At 47.7% G+C, this 18,543-nt stretch overlaps 1 protein-coding gene across 4 annotated transcripts in view; it reads left to right on the top strand.

Annotated features, from left to right (window-relative positions):
- Positions 1-17,047, top strand: part of LARGE1 (LARGE xylosyl- and glucuronyltransferase 1) — a 538,054-nt gene extending 521,007 nt beyond the window's left edge. For all 4 annotated transcript variants that reach the window (XM_053226710.1, XM_027070898.2, XM_053226711.1 and 1 more), the window contains 3 exons: positions 6,577-6,723; positions 12,509-12,704; positions 15,528-17,047. In XM_053226710.1, the coding sequence (XP_053082685.1) occupies positions 6,577-6,723; positions 12,509-12,704; positions 15,528-15,725 (541 nt within the window). In that variant the 3' untranslated portion in view covers positions 15,726-17,047. The remainder of the gene's footprint in view (positions 1-6,576; positions 6,724-12,508; positions 12,705-15,527) is intronic.
- The last annotated feature ends 1,496 nt before the right edge of the window (positions 17,048-18,543 follow it).

Raw genomic sequence — 18,543 nt, 5'->3', positions numbered from 1 at the left:
GCAAGCAGGGGAGAGGGGCAGAGGGAGAGATAGAGAGACTCTTAAGCAGGCTCCACTTTCAACACGGAGCCCAACACACGGCTCAATCCCATGACCCTGGGATCATGACCTGAGCTGAAGTCAAGAGTCAGAAACTCGGGGCGCCTGGGTGGCGCAGTCGGTTAAGCATCCGACTTCAGCCAGGTCACGATCTCGCGGTCCGGGAGTTCAAGCCCCGCGTCAGGCTCTGGGCTGATGGCTCAGAGCCTGGAGCCTGTTTCCGATTCTGTGTCTCCCTCTCTCTCTGCCCCTCCCCCGTTCATGCTCTGTCTCTCTCTGTCCCAAAAATAAATAAACGTTGGAAAAAAAAAATTAAAAAAAAAAAAAGAGTCAGAAACTCAACCAACTGAGCCACCCAAGCACCCCTAGAGGGATTCTTTTAATATAGAAAGCAGCTCATCTCACCCCTTAGCTCAGAGTCCCCAGTGGCACTGCATCTCACTAAGTAAAATCCCAAGACCTCTGTATTGGTCTCCTGTGGCTGCTGTCACAAATCACCATGAACATACTTGAAAACAACACAAACGTATTATCTTACAGTAGTGGAGGTCAGGATCGGAAATCAGTCTTTCAGGGCTGAATCAAGGCACCCCAGGCTGCGTTCTTTCTGGAGGCTCTAGGGGAGAATGTCTTGCCTTCTAGGGGGATCCACATTCTTTGGCTTGTGGCCACCTCACCCCTACCTCTGCTTCCATCATCCCATCTTTCTTTCTGACTCTGACCCTTCTGCTTCTGTCTTATAAGGACCCTTGTGATTACACTGCACTCACTCAAGTAAAACAGGATCATCTTTCCATCTCAGCATCTTTAATCACATCTGCGAAGTCCTATTTGCCAAGTAAGGGTGCGTGTTGCCAGGTTTCTGGGATTAGGACAGGGACACTTTCAGAGGAGAGGGAGTGCCGTTCTCTTGCCCACCTCAACCTTCAGTGATCTACACGACCCCATGTGACCTGCAGCACCCCTTCGTCCTTCGTTGCCTCTCTGGCCCCACTTTTAGGGACTCTCCCTGTTCCTTATTGTGCTCTCGTCATTAGGACCTTTGCATTGGCTGCTTCCTTAGCCTGGAAAGCGCCTGCCCCAGATCACATGACTGCTCCCTCACCTGCTGCTCACCCTTCTCCGTGAGGCCTTCCTGGACCATTCTATCTAAAACTGCCACCCACTCCCCACCCCTGGCATTCCTAATACCCCTCACCCAGCCCCTTCCTCTCTCACAGAAATTCTTGCTTTCCAACAGTAATTCACTTACTGTTGTGTCTCCGTCCTGGAAATGTCAGCTCCACGAGGACAGGAATGTCTGCCTGTTGTATTTACTGATGTATCCCAAGTGCTCACACAGCCTCTGGCACGTGGTAGAATAAGTGAGGACATGAACAGATGAGTAGCAGAGTCAGACCTTGGCCAGTGCTGGCGCCAGCCTTTGGGACCCCAGTCAAGCCGCTGTGAGAAGATGGGTGGGCAGTCGTGCTAGTGGCCGTCGTGCATGGTGTGGTTACTGTCTGCAGGGCTCTGTTTAAGTGCTGTGTGGTCCTCACAGACCCCCTCTGAGACTAGTGCTGTTGTCACCTCCCCCGTGATCACAGATACAGAAACTGGCACAGAGAGGATAAGTGATCCACCAGGATGCAATGCTAGGCAGCCCAACCCCTTATCCTCACCACTGATGGGGTGAAGTCAGAAGAGCTCTGCAGTGCCCTGTTCCTTATTTCTCTGAGATGCTCTTCCGTAATCTCTTCGTGCCTGGTACCTGTTTCCCTGGTGACAGAGACCTGCGTCTTGGGCAGAGGATGGGGTGAAAAGAGATTGACAGAGATGGAGGGAGGGGTGTATGTGCTTGTGTGTATGGATGTGCACACGCACTGGTCAGGACCAGTCTTGGGGTTTGGTCATTCGAAACCCCAGGAAGCCTGTCTACCTTACAGGGTACCCTTTCGTGCTGTTTCTTTGACATGACACTGAGCCCAGGCAAGCCTACAGTCCGCTCTCTGCCACCCCGTCAGTTGGTATAGGAATCCTCACTGCTCATGTCCTCTCCCCTGCTCACCACTTTTCCCAGGCAAGAGCAAAGCAGGCGGTATTTGTAGACTTGAGCAAGCCATGGGAAGATGCCTAGGGAAGATGTGCAGGAGAGAGCACTAGTAGGGCTCGAAGACAGATGCCACCCAGCACACGGTCTCCCTCCCCCCGTCAGCTCGGCCAGATCAGACAGGCCAAACTTAATCTGCCGGGAACACCTGACTTGTTTTGGACATGAAGAAGGACCCAGAGATGTGGCTGGAGACAGAGATCTAACACAGTCTGTCTCTGTAGATAAGCAGCTTGGCAGCCAGAGTCCCGCCCCAGGTGTGAGAGTGTGTTCTATTTCCCACCTTCCCTGCACTCACACATCTCCTGCAACAGGCCCATCAGTAAGCCGAGCCGGAAGGGGGAAGGGGGTTGTTTGTGAAGCAGCTGTTCTAAGTCAGGCACTGGGTCGGGCTCTAGAGGGACTGTTCTGCTTCATCCTTTCAGCAGCCCTATTGGTAAGAGTCATCATCTCCACTTTGTAGACGGGGAACCTGTGAGCAGGAGAAATGGAGCATCATGCCCAAGGTGGCAGGCAGGATTTGAACCCAGTGCTGGCTGGCCCCAGGTCACTTGCATGTGCTGCACAGGGTTCTGAACTACTTCAGTAGAAGCCTAAGGTTTCTTTTAAGAGTCCCTCAGTCCAGGGGCGCCTGGGTGGTTCCGTTGGTTAAGCATCCCACTCTTGATTTTGGCTCAGGTCATGATCTCACAGTTGTGGGTTCGGGCCTTGTTTTCAGGCCTTTATTTCCAGTCAGCTGATTGTAAATGTTAATGATATCCATGAAATATTTTCATTGCAACATCTAGATGAGTGGTTCCACCAAACAGCTGGCAGCATTGCCTCCCTAAGTTGGCACATAAAAGCAACCGTCTCATAGGCTGAACCATCACATATGCAGTGCTTAACGTGTGCTAGGCATGGCACCAAGTATTTCCATATGCACGTGTGCTTTTCCTCACCAAACTATTTAATGAGAGCATGAACTCTGAATCTCAGAATGGTTCAAGTGACTTTCTAGAGTCAGAACTAGAAGCTAAGTGTGTCTGATTGCTCCTGTACCAGACTGCCTTCTAGAATCTTCAGTGTTAATCTAGATTTAGGATTCTAAGAGGAATGAGTGAAGTGACCAAAAGTCACTCAGCCTGTCAGGGCTGGCTCCAGAACTCAGGTCTCTTGGCTCCCGGTCTAGCCTTCTCACCTCAACTATACTGCCCCTCTGTTCCCTGAAGATTCTGCATTGGAAACACTCCATCTCCTGCAGGACTCACTTTCCAGGTAAATAGTGGAGGCATGCTGTGTATCCCTAGGTGGTCCACAAACCCCCAGCAAGGGAAGGAAGCCGTGTGGAAGGATCCAAGCTGTCTTTGCCATGTCCATGAGCAGATGTGCTTAGAGTCAGCATCCTGGAACCACTTTACTGCTGCAACAACTTCGTAATGAGACCCATTCAGGACATCGATATCAGAACCTCTTTGAACTGAGTCTGTAATGGTCCTATCTAGTGACAAACCCATCTTTGTGGCAGTGCGTGTTTCAGGGAGATTAAAGGGAATTTGCAGAAAGCACTCCAGAATCTGATGCTCTCTATGCAGGGAAATAAGGCTTTCTCGGGCTGCATTTTGTGAAGCATGCTGCTTACTGGGTCTGCTTACTCTGGGCCTTGCAACATATCGATCAGGGTGGTTTGGCTGCAAGCAACAGAAACCAATGGTAGGCAGCTTAATAAAAATGAAAAGAAATCAAAGGAAAACAAGACAAAAACTAGTTGAGTGGTATTTCTTATGGAATCAAAGTAGAATCTGGAAAAACCAATACCTGAGACCATAATTAACCTGGGCAGCTCTGGGCCCCTCTGCAGCAGAAGTTCAGAAGCCTCGGGGCGCCTGAGTGGCTCAGTTAAGCATCCGACTTCGGCTCAGGTCATGATTTCATGGTTTGTGAGTTCGAGCACCACATCGGGTTCTGTGCTGACAGCTCAGAGCCTGGAGCCTGCTTCGGATTCTGTGTTCCGTTCACTCTGCCCCTCCCCTGCTTGTGCTCTCTGTCTCTCAAAAATAAATTAAGATGTTAAAAAAAAATCTTTTTCGAAGTTCAGAAGCCTCTAGAGTGCTGCCTGACATTAGTACATGTCAGCTCTTTGGTTTTCAGTCTCTGCATCTCCATTCAAACTTCCAAGAGTGAGAAACTGATTTGCTCAGCCTCAGTCAAGTGTCTGCCCCTGAACACTGCCCTGGCCGTGTGTTCTGGGAGCTGCTCCTCCACACAGGGACGACGAGAAGGGGAGTCATCTTTGAGCAGGCAGCCTGAGAAGTGGCCACCGTGACTGTGATTATAAAAGTAATAGAGATAGACACACGTGCATTCCTGGATCTCTGTTGTGGCTGTGTATGCACGCTTCGCCCATCCCTTTGTGGTTCAGAGCTACTGGCCTCCCACGCTTTTTCCAATTATCTTAACACAATTATCTGCAAATGCAATCTTGGGCTTTTAGCATCCTGAGATATTTGAGACAAGAATGTAAATACCAGGCAGGAAAGATGCGGCCTATTTTGTTCAGTCTGTGTCTCCCAGTGCCTAGTGTGGTGCCTGGCACATAGTGGGTGTGCTCAGTGATTGTTCAATAAGTAGCAACTATCTATCCGTGCTGGGAGGGGGGGACCTCCCAACCCCTCCTTCCTGGTAGTTGCAGGGGCTCTGCTACCTGGTGAGTCCAGGGAAATTCTGTAGACCCATGTGTCCCATCCTCAACACCCAGAACCAGTAGATAAGGTATCTAGTTTTCCTGGAGGAAAGGTGACGAGCCTCAGTTCTGCTGATGTCTAATATAAGATTGATATAGAAGAGAATGCTTGGCCGTGGATGAGGGAATCTTTGGTGTTTGAAGCCATGAAGTCATTGTTCAGAGACACAAAGCAGGAGAGGAACGCAGACCAAAGCTGTCTGACTCAGACTTGTCCTCCAACTGGCTAAATATAGCTCACCCAGATTCTATCTTGGTGTCACCCTCTGTGAGTCTCCCCAGAAATAGTGCCATCGGGACCATATATGATTTGGTATATAGTGAACATAACACAAGCCTAATTCTAAACAATGAACTACAAATGATATTCAGAGCATTCTAAAATGACCTTCTGGTCCATCTCTCAGCCACCTCTACTCAAGGGGACACTGGTGCTACCCCTTAAGCAAGGGTAACTTCCGAGACCTGTCCTTATTCTGACCTCATCATGGATGGATACCAAGCCCTGCCTCATCCTTCTCAAACTGCGGCTCTGTTCTTGCCCCATGCTGGCCCGGGATAACAGTTACTAAATGGTAGCATGACTTCCCTTTGCAGACCAGTCCCTGCTTACGCATAGGCTCAAAGTTGTGTCGAGTGAAGTGACTTTAACAATACGGCGATAAGTTGTATTGCTATGGAACTGCTGCTTCCAGTATTTTGCAAAATGCCTTCCAGTGCCTCGATTCCCCCAAGGAAGACTTCAGAGATAATAAGCAAATAGCCCTTGCTGGCATTGAGACCCGAGAGTCAGTGGTCTGAGCAGGAAGCCAGAATGAAGTACCATAGTTGTGACCAAAAGGGCTCATAGGAAGACCAAAGCCGGAATAATGATGGTGTCGTGGCAGAATAGTGACCTTTTGTTGCTACAAGTCAGCCATGTGCCGAGTGTACCGAACAGCATTTGTATTTATATTACCTTGTTCAGCCTCCACAACAGCTCCAGGAGGGAGAGATCATTGCCCCGTTTTAGGGAGGAGGAACTGAGGTAGTAAGAAGCTAAATTACTTGCCTGGTACAAGACCCATCATCTTTCTGTGTCCATTACAAACCTCCTGCTCTTCTCCCCTTCAGAATGGTGGCCACAGAGCTAGGCAATGGCAGACGAATTTAGAAAGGCAGGAGCTGGGTCTCAGGGGAGTCGAGCAGAAGGCCAGGGTCAAAGGTAGGAGTGAGTAAGAGGATGGAGAATGTCCCACCCTTGCATGGAATACCAAAGCTCTATTGTATTGGGTGCTGGCTGCAAGGGGCAGGCCTGGCTAGTTTAAAGGTTCAGGGTCTGGGGGATTCAAGGGGTTGAGGAGTCCAAGAGAGGCGACCCAGAAATGCCCAGGTTGGTGATCACGTCATCAGCTTTACGTCTGACGATGCCATGTGGCCAGTGGCACAGCAGGAGTGTGCGACCAGCACAGTGGCTCCTGCAGGCTGAGCTCCAACCCCCTGTGAGTCCTTGGAGACCTGCCTTCTGCACTTGGCTCAGAGGTGACATTGCTTCTCTGGACTCCTGAGTGGTATTGGACTGGCTGCTTGGCCTCCCCAAGCCTCGGTTTCCCCATCTTTAAACTGAGAGTTTGACTTGGGCTTTCTGTCCTCCACCCCCTTGTGCCAACCCTCTCCCTGTCCTCACGTGGGAAAGGCTTTTGCCTGGTATCATGAGACCCTGTTTCTGCCTGCCCTCTCTTTTCAGGAAGTCTGTCATCCAGCTTGACCTTGCCAGCACCAAGAAAGCGATGATTGTCCCTGCATTCGAGACACTGCGCTACCGGCTGTCTTTCCCCAAGTCCAAAGCGGAGTTGCTGTCAATGCTGGACATGGGGACTCTCTTCACATTCAGGTGAGTTGCCCTCGGTGCCATCCCTCCTGGGGGTGTCCAGGACCTTCTTGGAAACCCAGGCACCAGAGCTGCTGGCCCAGAAGTTTGTTGCTACCTTAAACCATTTAAAGGCCAGAAGAAGCACCGTTGGCCCCTGCTAGGTCTTTGGAATATTCTTTCTCTTCCCACATGCCGTGTGCTCTGTTTTGCACATGGGTGGTGGACATCATGTGTCCAGATGGAAGGATCGGGTCGTCAGGTAGGAAGTTCAGCTTATACTTGATCCCATCTCCTCTCTCTGAATTCTCTCTTTGGTTTGTTTGTTACTTCATTCATCTGGGAAATGGGTTCGTCCTGTTAGCATGATGACTCCTATTCCCCCTTTTCCTTTTTCTGTGAGTGGTCTGGTCTCCAAGGTCCTCAGGCCTAGGATGGGCTCATGTAGCTTCAACAACTAATGGCATCAAGGTGACTGCAGGGTCACATATAGCAGATGGGGCCACTGACTTTGCTATTGCCCAAGTGACAGGTCTGAACAAGCCTCTCACTTGCCTGACTTTCCAAGTTCCCAAAGTCCTGCAGGAGCATCGCAGGGGAGCTGCCCTGCCACCTGTCCACAGTGCCCAGAGAGCGTGTGCACCTGCACAGGTGGGAAGGGGCTCCGACTCCCAGAAACAGGCTGTAAGTGTAAACAGTAAGTGTAGTGCCCTTGGGGGAAGTATGAGTCCTCCCCGGTCTCATGACAGAACAGTCTGAAGACAGAGCCACTGCTCCCATCTCCGATTTTACAGAGAAGCCTCCACTTTGAACAGTGTAAGAATGGCCAACGCCACCTTGGAGTGAAAAATCATACATTTCTAGGCAACCCGAATTTTACCAAAAAGATTGTAATAGTGGGGCACCTGGGTGGCTCAGTCAGTTCAGTGGCCAATTTCGGCTCAGGTCATGATCTCACGGTTCATGGGTTCAAGCTTTGCATCGGGTTCTGTTCTTACACCTCAAAGCCTGGAGCCTGCTTCAGACCCTCTGTCCCCGCCTCTCTCTGCCCCTCCCCCACTCATGTTCTGTCTGTCTTTCAAAAATAAATAAACATTAAAAAAATTCTTTTAATAAATAAATTTTTTAAAAAGATTGTAATAATAACTTAAGTTTCCATACTACTACTAAGTTACTAGAAGTTTCTAGAAGGTTTTCTCAAACAAGTTTTATTTTGGGAAAGTACCTTCATGAGATAGGTTATTCATTCAACAATTTGGAGATGATCCTTTTACACATTTTATACAGATAAACTGAGGAGTGGAGGGGACCTGCTCATGCCAGGACTTGAACCCCAACCTTCTTCCTGTATCCAGAATTCTGGAAAGTGATCTGAAATCACTTGGTTTAATACCTGCCCCCCAAAACGAAGACTTCTTTCTTCTTGGAGAAAAAATAACAACAACTACCAGTTTTTGAATATAAAACTTCTGCCAGACACTGTCATCAGCTCATGGAATCCTCACAACAAATCCATGAGGCAGATAACTGTTATTCCCCTTCTACAGATAAAGAAACTGAGACTCTGAGAGGCTAAATAACTTGCCCAAAGACACATCGCCAGTACGTGGCAGAGCCTGGATTCAGACCAGGTCTTAGGAGCTGCACAGCCAGTGCTTTTAAGTCTAATACCATTGGACTGGGTCCTGAATGTTCCCACCAATCAGTGTCAGAAGATAAAGGTAAACATGGAGGCACTGAGACCAAAATCAGTCTGAGTTTCCTACAGATGCCATAGCCTCATGGCTCCACGCCTGGTACATTTCCAAGGCATCTTTCCTTCCATCCCCATCCCCAGGTGATCTGAGAACTCATTTCAAGGCCATGTCTGTGGTCATGAGAGCTGAGGTTTGGCCTGTTGCGTCCATGATTGCTGCTCTGGCCAACAGCTCACAAGCCACAAGGCCAAGTGCTAAATTATAGACCTTCCCTCCAAGAAATTGCTTTTGTCACCTTCCCTCCAAATGATGACCTGTCAAGTCTCCTTGGACAAGTCGCATCCAGCATCCCCTGGAAACTTCCAAGTTCCAACTCTCAAGCCCTATTCCAGATGTAACCGATCAGAGGCTCTGGGGGTGGAACCCAGTGATTGGTTAAAAAAAATAGTCTCCTAGGTGATTCTGGTACTCAGCTCAAGTCTAAGTACCACTGCTCAAAGCAGAAGGCCCCCAGATCTCTCAGAAGTAGCATCCCACATGCTATATCCAGGAAACCTCTCTCATCTCTGTTTCTTTGGAGGCTACCTGGTGCTGATGGTCCCAGAGAACAGCCTTGAAGTCCAATGTCTACTGGACTCACAGTAGGTTCCTTGAGCGAGTATTCAGGCTGTGATGTGTTTTCATGGCAGGTGAACTGTAATGTCACCCTGTTCTGTGCTGACCAGCCACTCAGTATGCTTGTCAGTGTTCCTGCTGAGCTAAGGAAAGCTGCCTTCCCACCCAGGAGTAGAGGACTGAGCCAGCTGCCTCCCTCCCCCATTTCCTCTTTCTCATACAGTAGGCCACGAGTTTATATTCTAAATAAGAAGGCTATTAATGCACTGATATCCCTGGGAGTAAGACCACTGTGAATTGACATTGCAGTTAGGGCAAACAAGGGGAAATAATGAGAATATTTTCATTTTTTGAGGAATTATTACATATCAGGCACTGCTCTGGATACTTTATGTGAATTCACATAGTTGTCAGAAATCTATGAAGTAGGTATTAGCATCTCTGTTTTACCTATAGAAAGAAATGAATCATATTAATTGTTATTTATTAATAAATTCACCTAGAGAAAGAAATGAAGGAGCAGAGGAATTCAGTAAGTTTTCTGCACCTGCTAAGTGACAGAATTCAAACCCAGACAGGGAGGCTCTAGAGCCATTGTTTTTTGTTTTGTTTTTTTACATTTTTTTTTTAATGTTTATTTATTTTTGAGAGAGACAGAGTGTGAGCAGGGGAGGAGCAGAGAGAGAAGGAGACCCAGAATCTGAAGCAGGCTCCAGGCTCTGAGCTGTCAGCACAGAGCCCGATGCGGGGCTCGAACTCATGGATCGTGAGATCATGACCTGAGCTGAAGTCGGACGGACGTTCAACCGACTGAGCCACCCAGGCGCCGCTAGAGCCATTGTTTTCAGCCGCCTTGTTATAGTGCCTCTAGGGAAGGAGCATTTATTGAACGCTTGCTGTGTGCTAGCACTGTGCCAAGCCCTTTATAAACATTTTCTCATTTCAGTTCCTGAGCAGTCCAACAAGATAGATACTCTTTTCTCCAGTGGATGCAAGAGGCAAGTGAAGCCTCGTTTAAATGCTTTGCTGACCGAGGTCCCCAGCTCCTAAGTGGCGGAGGTGGGTTTTAAACCCTGGTGCGGTGGTCCCACTGTGCCATGCTTGAGCCTAGCGCATGTTCACAGCCACCGGTCGTGCTGGGCCGGCTCTGTGCAAGTCTCAGATGTCAAGGCTGCCTGTTGGGCTAGTTCACAGATGGAAAATCAACTCCTTCCCGGCCTGATTTTTTGATTAATCCCAACATCTTGCAGTATCCCTGCTTTTCACACTCTGTTAAGGTGATGTGACTCAGCCTTTCATTTTTCTTCCCATTGTATGACTGTGGTTTAGGTGGCAGTTGCTGAACTGATAGAGCTGAGGATTCAAGTCCCTGCTCTCTGCCAGCCTGGCCATGTCGCCCACAACACAGCTTACTGAAAGGCCAGTGCCCGCGCACTGGGGAGTTCCTCAGGCTTCAGGGCAGGCCCAGCCTCCGTCAGGAGGTAGTAGAATAAGTAAGCGGCCGCCTCCCCTGCCAGCAGGGCTCCACTGACCACCCACTGTCACTTAAACCTCACTCGCTTTAGGGGCGCCTGGGTGGCTCAGTCGGTTGAGCATCTGACTTTGGCTCAGATCATGATCTCACGGTTCCTGAGTTCGAGCCCTGCACTGGGCTCTCTGCTCTCAGCGCCAAGCCCGCTTCGGATCCTCTGTCTCCCTCTCTCTCTGCCCCTGCCCCACTCACACGTGTGCTCTCTCTCTCTTGTTCGCTCTCTCTCCAAAATAAATACCCATTAAAAAAAATCTCACCTCCTGCGTGGAGGTGGAACCCCCAGACCACGAGCTCTGTTCTCCCTGTAGCTCCCTAAGATGTTACGGTCCTACCCTTCAGTCTCACTTTCATTTTATCTTCTACCGTGTTCTTTGTCCCTAACCCCTTGCTCTTGGGCCAGGTCTGCTGCCTTCACTAGGCTCCCAGCCTCCTGCCATCTCTTTGTAGCTTCCAGAGGCAGATTCCTGCCCTACTGTCTGCCCTCTGTCTTAGGTACCCCTCAGGTTTTTAGGTTACTCGTTAGTTAAGTTATTCAACTTAGTGTCTGATTATTGACTCTCTGCTGTGTGTATAGACCAGAGAGTGTGGGTAAGAATGACACGGAAGAGAGATAACCTAGCATAGTGGTTCAGGGTCCTGGCCCTTGAGCCAGGCTGTCTAGGATTGAATCCCGGCCCATCCTTATTATTTGTAACTTGGTATTAAGTTATACCAATTTAAAGCTATAGATACAGTATTTACAATATAACTGGTATACAGTAAGTGCTTAATAACTATTAGCTTGTTAGGATTGTTGTTATATAGTTGTATTCATTTGCTGTATAACAAGCTGCTGCAAATTTAGAAGCTTTAAACAATACAAATTTGTTACCTCACAGTTCCTGAGGGTGAGAGATTGGGGCATGGAATGTCTGGATTCTCAGTAGGGTCTCACTGGGCTGAAGTCAAAGTGAGGGCAAGACTACAGTTCTCCTGAACTCTGGGCTCATGGACTTCCTTTCCTTGCACTTGGAAGGCTACGGTCACCATTTCCCTGCTGGCTCTTTGCCACGTTGCCCCCACAGGCAGCCCACACATGGCTCTTCACTCTCTTCCAAACTCAGATCTAAAAGTTCACATGATTTGGCCAGACCCACCTCAGGAATCCCCCTTTTAATTAGTCCAAAGTCAACTGATTGGTCAATTTAATTACATCTATGAGGATTCTACAAAGATCCTTTTTGCCATATGATGTAACATACTCACAGGAGTGACACGGTCACAGGTTCAGCCTCAGGGGGGAGAATGTTGTACGAGGGCAGGGGCACCGTGTTCTCTGGTAGGATCAACCAGCACACGCTCACCTGCAGTTCATTCCATATAAATGATACAGAGCACTCTACGAATTCACCGACCCCTTCATTGTGAGAGTCTTGGCGTTAGTGAAAGATGTATGTACATAACAGACTGGGTTAGTCTCCTAAGGCTGCCATAACAAAATTGTACAAAGTGGGTAGCCCAACACGGCAGAAGTTTATTCTCTTGTAGTTGTGGAAGCCAGAAATCCAAAGTCAAGGTGTTGGCAGGTTCATTCTTCCTCCAAAGGCTCTAGGGAAGAATCCTTCCTTGCCTCTTTCCAGCTCCTGGTGGAGGCTGGCCAACTCTGATGTCCCTTGGCTTGTGGGAGCATCACTTCCATCTCTGCCTCCACCTGTCCATGGCATCCTCCCAGTGTGTGTCTCAGTGTCCACATTTGCCTCTTCTTATAAAGATACCAGTGGTTGGATTAGAGCCCACCCTATTCCACCATGACCTCATCTTGATATATCTGCAAAGACCCTCTTTCCAAATAGGTCCCATCCACAGGTACTGGAAGTTAGAGCTTGAACATCTTTTGGGGGGGACACAGTGCAACCCACAAGGACCGTATCGGCATAAACCTTTCCTTCCTTCCTTTTGCCCAATGGCTTTTCTCTCTGTGACCTAGGTACCACGTCTGGACAAAAGGCCATGCTCCCACAAACTTCGCCAAGTGGCGGACTGCCACCACGCCTTACCGTGTTGAGTGGGAAGCTGATTTCGAGCCATATGTTGTTGTGAGAAGGGACTGCCCTGAGTATGACCGGAGGTTTGTGGGCTTTGGATGGAACAAGGTGGCTCATATCATGGAACTGGATGCACAGGTGAGACAATGGACTGTCATGGCTGTGAGGAAAGAAGCAGCCTAGACTTCAGGGCTGAAAGGGGACCTTGGAGGTGAGAAAGCAGAGCCCGAGAGGGAACAAGACATGGCCTAGGACCAGAAGTGAGAAAATGGCAGTGCTAATTCTTAGGGCTGTTGATTTCCAAACCTTCTTTCTCTACATTTGGGTGAGAGTTCGATTCCTGACCAGGACCCAGGCAAGTGTGAGTGTCCTGTGACAAAACATTCCACCCCCCATCCTTACCCAATTTAATGATGAGGATGAAAAATCGTCACTTAGCGTTAGAGCCATATAAGTGGTCCAAAGCATTTTAGGAGTTCCATATGAGTGACACAAGGCTTGAGGCTGAGGGGCAGCTCATTATTGTACGTTATAACTATAAGTGATGGTCTTTAGACTGTATTTAATTGTGAAACACTTTCATTCATTCAATAATACTTATTAAACACCTGCTTTAGAAGAAATCAGTAGAATTCCAACAGGTTAAACCAGGAGTCTGCAAACTTATTCCACAAAGGACCAGATAGAAAATTTGGGGACTTTAGGGGCACCTGGGTGGCTGTCGATTAAGCGTCCGACTTCAGCTCGGGTCATGATCTCACATTTTGTGAGTTCAAGCCTCGCATCGGGCTCTGTGCTGACAGCTCAGAGCCTGAAGCCTGCTTCAGATTCTGTGTCTCCCCCTCTCTCTGCCCTTCCCATGCTCATGCTGTGTCTCTCAATAATAAATAAACATTAAAAAAATTTTTTTTTGAATGGGGGGCTTTGTGGGGCCTACAGGTCTCCTTCTCAACTACTTAACTCTGCCTTTGTCATTCAATGGTAGGCAGTATCTAAACCAATGAGTGTGGCTGTGTTCCAATAAAACTTTATTTATAAAAACATGCAGCAAGCCGGACATGTTGCAGTTCATCAGCCCCCGTGTTAAACAAACCAAAGTAAAGTTGATCTGGTTAAGTTAGGAGAAGGATTCCTGGGCCTCTCAACTCCACCTTTTTCTCTTTGTGTCTATTCTCCAAGGCACCTGTTCATGGAGCACAGTGCACATACTTCTCAACAGGAGCACCAAATTCATAAAAAAAAAAAGCAAGGTTGGATATGCTCAGTGCTTGCTGCCTGGCCTGAGAATCACCTGGAGAATTTTCCAACAGCTCGTTATATTTGAGAGCAGTCCCAAGTGGTTTTAATAAGTATCTAGGGTTGCAAACCACTTGTGTAGATGGAAGGTTGTAGACTAGTGTCCATATTTAACAACAGAAGCATGACTGATAGTATTCATTTTGTCATTGATACTTGGAGGTAGTCTAGTGCTACTCACATACAGAAATGTTTAGTCTGCCTCAGCTTCTGCTTGAACAAAAAGAAAAGTACTATTTTTGTATCCAGCAGTGTGGTGAGGTGAACTGGTTCAAATAAAATTAATTTTTCCAGCACTAAAACCTGGGCTTTGTTTGTTTTAGGCAATTTTGGTGGGATTCTTGAGCATTTCTTGCTTATTTCCCTTTTTTGCCAGTAGCACAGCCAATTTTGCCCTTTCCAGTGATTGAAGGAAATAATGAGGTCATACCTGACAGGTAATCCAGCCACACCTACTGGGGCTAATGGGATCGGTGAGCTTCTTTGCCCCTGTAGGAGATGTCGCAACAGCTAAGCTCTGACAGTTCTTGCATTTTCTTTTCAGGAATTTTTCTTACTCCTCCTTACCATCACCTGTCATTTCTTGCTGCGGTCAGTGTTCTTCCATCTGTAACAGATGCCTTTCTCCATTTTTTTTTAATGTTTACATATTTTTGAGAGAGAAAGAGAGACAGACAAAGTGAGAGGCAGAGAGAGAGGGAGACACAGAATCCGAAGGAGGCTCCAGGCTCTAAGCTATCAGTACAGAGCCAGAAGCAGGGCTTGAACTTGTGAACCACAGATCATGATCTAAGCCGAAGTCAGATGCTTAACCGACTGAGCCACCAGGTGCCCCTACCTTTCTCCATTCTGATTTTCCCTCTCATAGTTTATTCTGATCTGTTCTAGGCCGGGAAACTAGATGATCAAAGCCTATCAGACATTATGTCCAAAACCAGAATACACAGAGTCTGAGTGAAGGTGCACCGGATTCTCCTTTGTTACACGTTCTAAATTTATGTCACCCATTTGGGCTGTTTGGAGACATTTTATTTTTGGTCTGAGTTTCTGTATTCTGCCAAGCGGAGGCCCCTGTATGGCGATGTGATGTGTAAGAAGGATAGGTAGGCAAGAGCTTTGTTCCTAATGAGCTTTCCATGAAAGCTCATGGAATCTATGAGATTCCATTGGGATCTTTTTTTTTATTATTCCTTTTTTGTCCCCTCTTGTGTACTAGTATGTTAGTCTGTCAAACCTCATCAAGCCCTATGAGAAATCACATTAACAGACATCATTTAATTGAGCAACAGAGTCTCTCGTGGCTTATGTCATTCTAGAACAACCACGTGGGCATGTGCTCACATTTATCAAGAACCTTTCATGGGCCATGAGCTCTGCCCAGCATCATCCACACATTATTAGTCATCTTTCAAGGTAGGTATTATTACTTTTACTTTATAGATGAGAAAACTAAGGCATAGAGAAGCCAAGAAGTTTGTCCGGAGTCAGGGAAACAGCCCTGCTCTGTCCCTCTCCAGCATGGCAGGCTTTCCATGGCCCCACCCTCCTTGCTGACATCATTCCCCACTTCATTCAGTCACTTTGTCATTTGGTCATGCACTTGGGCATTCATCATGCATTCTGGAGGGTTCTTGCAAGCGCTCTCACACTACTCTTGTCTTCCAGGAATATGAATTCATCGTGCTGCCCAATGCCTACATGATCCACATGCCTCACGCCCCCAGCTTTGACATCACCAAGTTCCGGTCCAACAAGCAATACCGCATCTGTCTCAAAACCCTGAAGGAAGAGTTTCAGCAGGACATGTCCCGCCGCTACGGCTTTGCCGCCCTCAAATATCTCACGGCTGAGAACAACAGCTAGCACCAGGAAACCCACCCCTAGGGAGAGACCTATTCTGCAGGGGAAAAGCCACTTTGCTATTTGGGGCCCAGCCTTCAAACTCAAAATTTGAGCAATGCTTTTTTGGTTTGTTTTTATTTGTCTCTTTGGCCCAACAAAGCCGCCCACACTACAGAGATCTGGGACAAGGATCCAGCCAGCTCCTCTCTGCTCCACAATCTGGCATTCCCAGAATGTGGAAGAGTAGCTCATCGACACAGTCTCTTCAAGAACGGGACACAGGGGTGTTAGAGGGAGCAAAGGGGTTATCCTACTAAAAAGCCACAAAACCGAGCTGGTCTTTAGGGATGTTCTTGTTGCTTTTTAAGAAAGGGAAGTCAGGGTGCTGGGGGTTAGCGATCCCAGAAAATAAAGGCAAAACTGTCTTTTTGTCCAGAGGAAACTTTCTTTTGTGTCCTGCAATCTACCTGTGTATCCAAGGTGGGGGCCATCCAATGATCTGAACCAACCATGCGGAAAGACCCAGTGGGGACATTATACCTGGTGGGACCTGGAGGTGGGGTGGGTTGGTTCTTTATCCTCAAGGTCGCTCTTGTTTTGCTTTGATTTCTTTTCCTTTGAGGGGATTTTGTTTGTTTGTTTTTGGTCTGGGAATCCAAAATTGAAAACTTGATCTTTTAAGTCTCTGAAAGAGAATCAGCTGCGTCAACCAACATCCCCTTATGAGCAGTGGCCCAGCAAGGAGGACAAGAGTCTTGCCAATATTTAAACATGGGCAGCCCTCTTCAGGATTCTCACTGAGGCCCCCATGACCTTGAATTCCCTACTCTCCAGAATCCAGGGGCTAAGACGGGGACTGTGGAAATAGGAAGACCATCCCGTCTACAACCAGTCACATTTTCTATTGGCAGTGACCGCTTCCTGAAGAAAGGGCTCTGAAGGGGCTGCTTCGGTGCACATGAAAGGTACGAACCTCCCAGGCCTTCAGAAGAACTTTAATAGTTCACACATGCCCAATTCCGAAGATTCACATGTCCCTTTGGAGACCTTGAGGAAGAATGTGTTGGGTTCCTCCGACTCCTTGCTGCTTCGCTGCGGGTGGGAGGAGGTCACAGCCTCAGGCTCCCTCTGGGACCTGTCCAGAGGGCAGGCAAGCACCTTTACCATTACAAGGATTGAGGAGACGCTGGACTTTTTACCCATTTTCTTGAATCTTCAATATTAATGTTGTGTTTACATTGATGAGAACAAAAGTCCACGCCCTCCTCTAGGCTGGGCTGTTTGTATTGAGTTGCAATGTGACCAGCGAACGCTGCATTCAATAAACGAAAGTACGGACTGTGTCTCCCCCGCTCCCTCCCTCCACTCATGTAAGAAGCTGCAGAGGGTAGCTCCAGGGTAGAGAGCAAGATCCATAAACAGCAACTTTACACTTTGTGTTCTCCCGTTTTGTTTTTCTCACCATTTGAACCTTAACCTTGTTTTCTCCTTTTCTGAGGTTAGATCTCACCACACCCTCTGACCCTCAAAGCATCTTCAGAGTCTCCGTCCAGCTTCTGTCTCGGCACGGAAGCCAGATGTTTTATATCTCAGATGCTAGCACGTTAAAACCTGGTCGTCAGTAGCAGAGTGAGCCTCTAAGACTCTGTCCTGGTGGCCATGTGACACCCCACCGCAATCTGACCTATGAGACCCTTCCATGTGTTATATGCCCAAGGGGAGATTTCACTCAGGTTGATTTTTAAAAATTTAGGAAAACAATCAGTAAGACTCACCCTCACACAGATACGGATAAGTTTGTGTGTCTGTAGGCATGTGTGTATGTCTGTCATGGTATTACATACATATAGCATATAGGTAGCATGCATATCACAATATATGAATACTGTAAAAAGTAGACTATCACAAAAGTATTCAAAGTACATGGTAAAGTCCCCTTTCTCCATAGGTGTGTGAGAGCCAGCCCCGACCAGCTCATGAGGACTTACTGTGTGCATCTTTCTCCTACTCTTGTGTTTGAAATTGGCCATGATGGAAGTATTTACACCATGGGAAATCTGAAAACCACAAATCAGGGCACCGCACCCCCCCCCAAGAGCTGGTTGTTAAACATTTACCAGCACACCAGTGCCTTTTTATTTTCGTTGTGTACACACACACACTCATTCACTCACTCAAAAACTCTCTTTTCTAGAGAAGACCATTGTTAATAGATGTAATTTTTAATTAATCACTACCAGCTACTTGAGCCAAGTGAGAATATACAGTAGTACTAGCTCTTTGATGTTAAAAATCAATTTTTAATTCCCTAAAGCCTTTTATGTTTTAAATTTTTCACAGCCCCTGGATCCTGCCCAGCCACCTTGCTTTTACTTGCGTTTGTATGGGTATGAGAATGACCGTATCACTTACCATGCAGACCAGGTCACCTCTGAGAAGAAGAGAAGGTAGTAAGTGCTTTGAGACAATAGGTATAAATTGGAGGACAATGTAGTTTCATGCACACTGAATTTATTAAAGCCCGAAACTGACTCTCCACACCAACAGGAGAAAATCCTATTCCCCCAAAGACAGGTGCCTGACACAGTAAAGCCGGTCTCACTTAAGGCTAGAGCTCAGATGCTAAGGCCCAAGTTCAATACAGAGGCTGCCAAGTCAGTGGAGGCTGAGGTCTGCAGAGCCAACAGAAGGAACTTCCAGAACTTAGCCCGCAGCGGCATCTCACTGCACATCCCAGTTCAAGGGTGGGGGGCGCTGCCTGTGGGCAGAGGCAATCACTATCAATGTGGATTCCCTAGAATCAGTTCCCCAGGGCAAAACAAGCTTATAAATGGGCCAC

Source organism: Acinonyx jubatus, chromosome B4 (assembly GCF_027475565.1).
Source record: "Acinonyx jubatus isolate Ajub_Pintada_27869175 chromosome B4, VMU_Ajub_asm_v1.0, whole genome shotgun sequence".
In the NCBI taxonomy this organism is placed as follows: Eukaryota; Metazoa; Chordata; class Mammalia; order Carnivora; family Felidae; genus Acinonyx; species Acinonyx jubatus.
The sequence above is the reverse complement of the archived record's forward strand: the minus strand, read 5'-3'. Positions and strand labels throughout refer to the sequence as shown.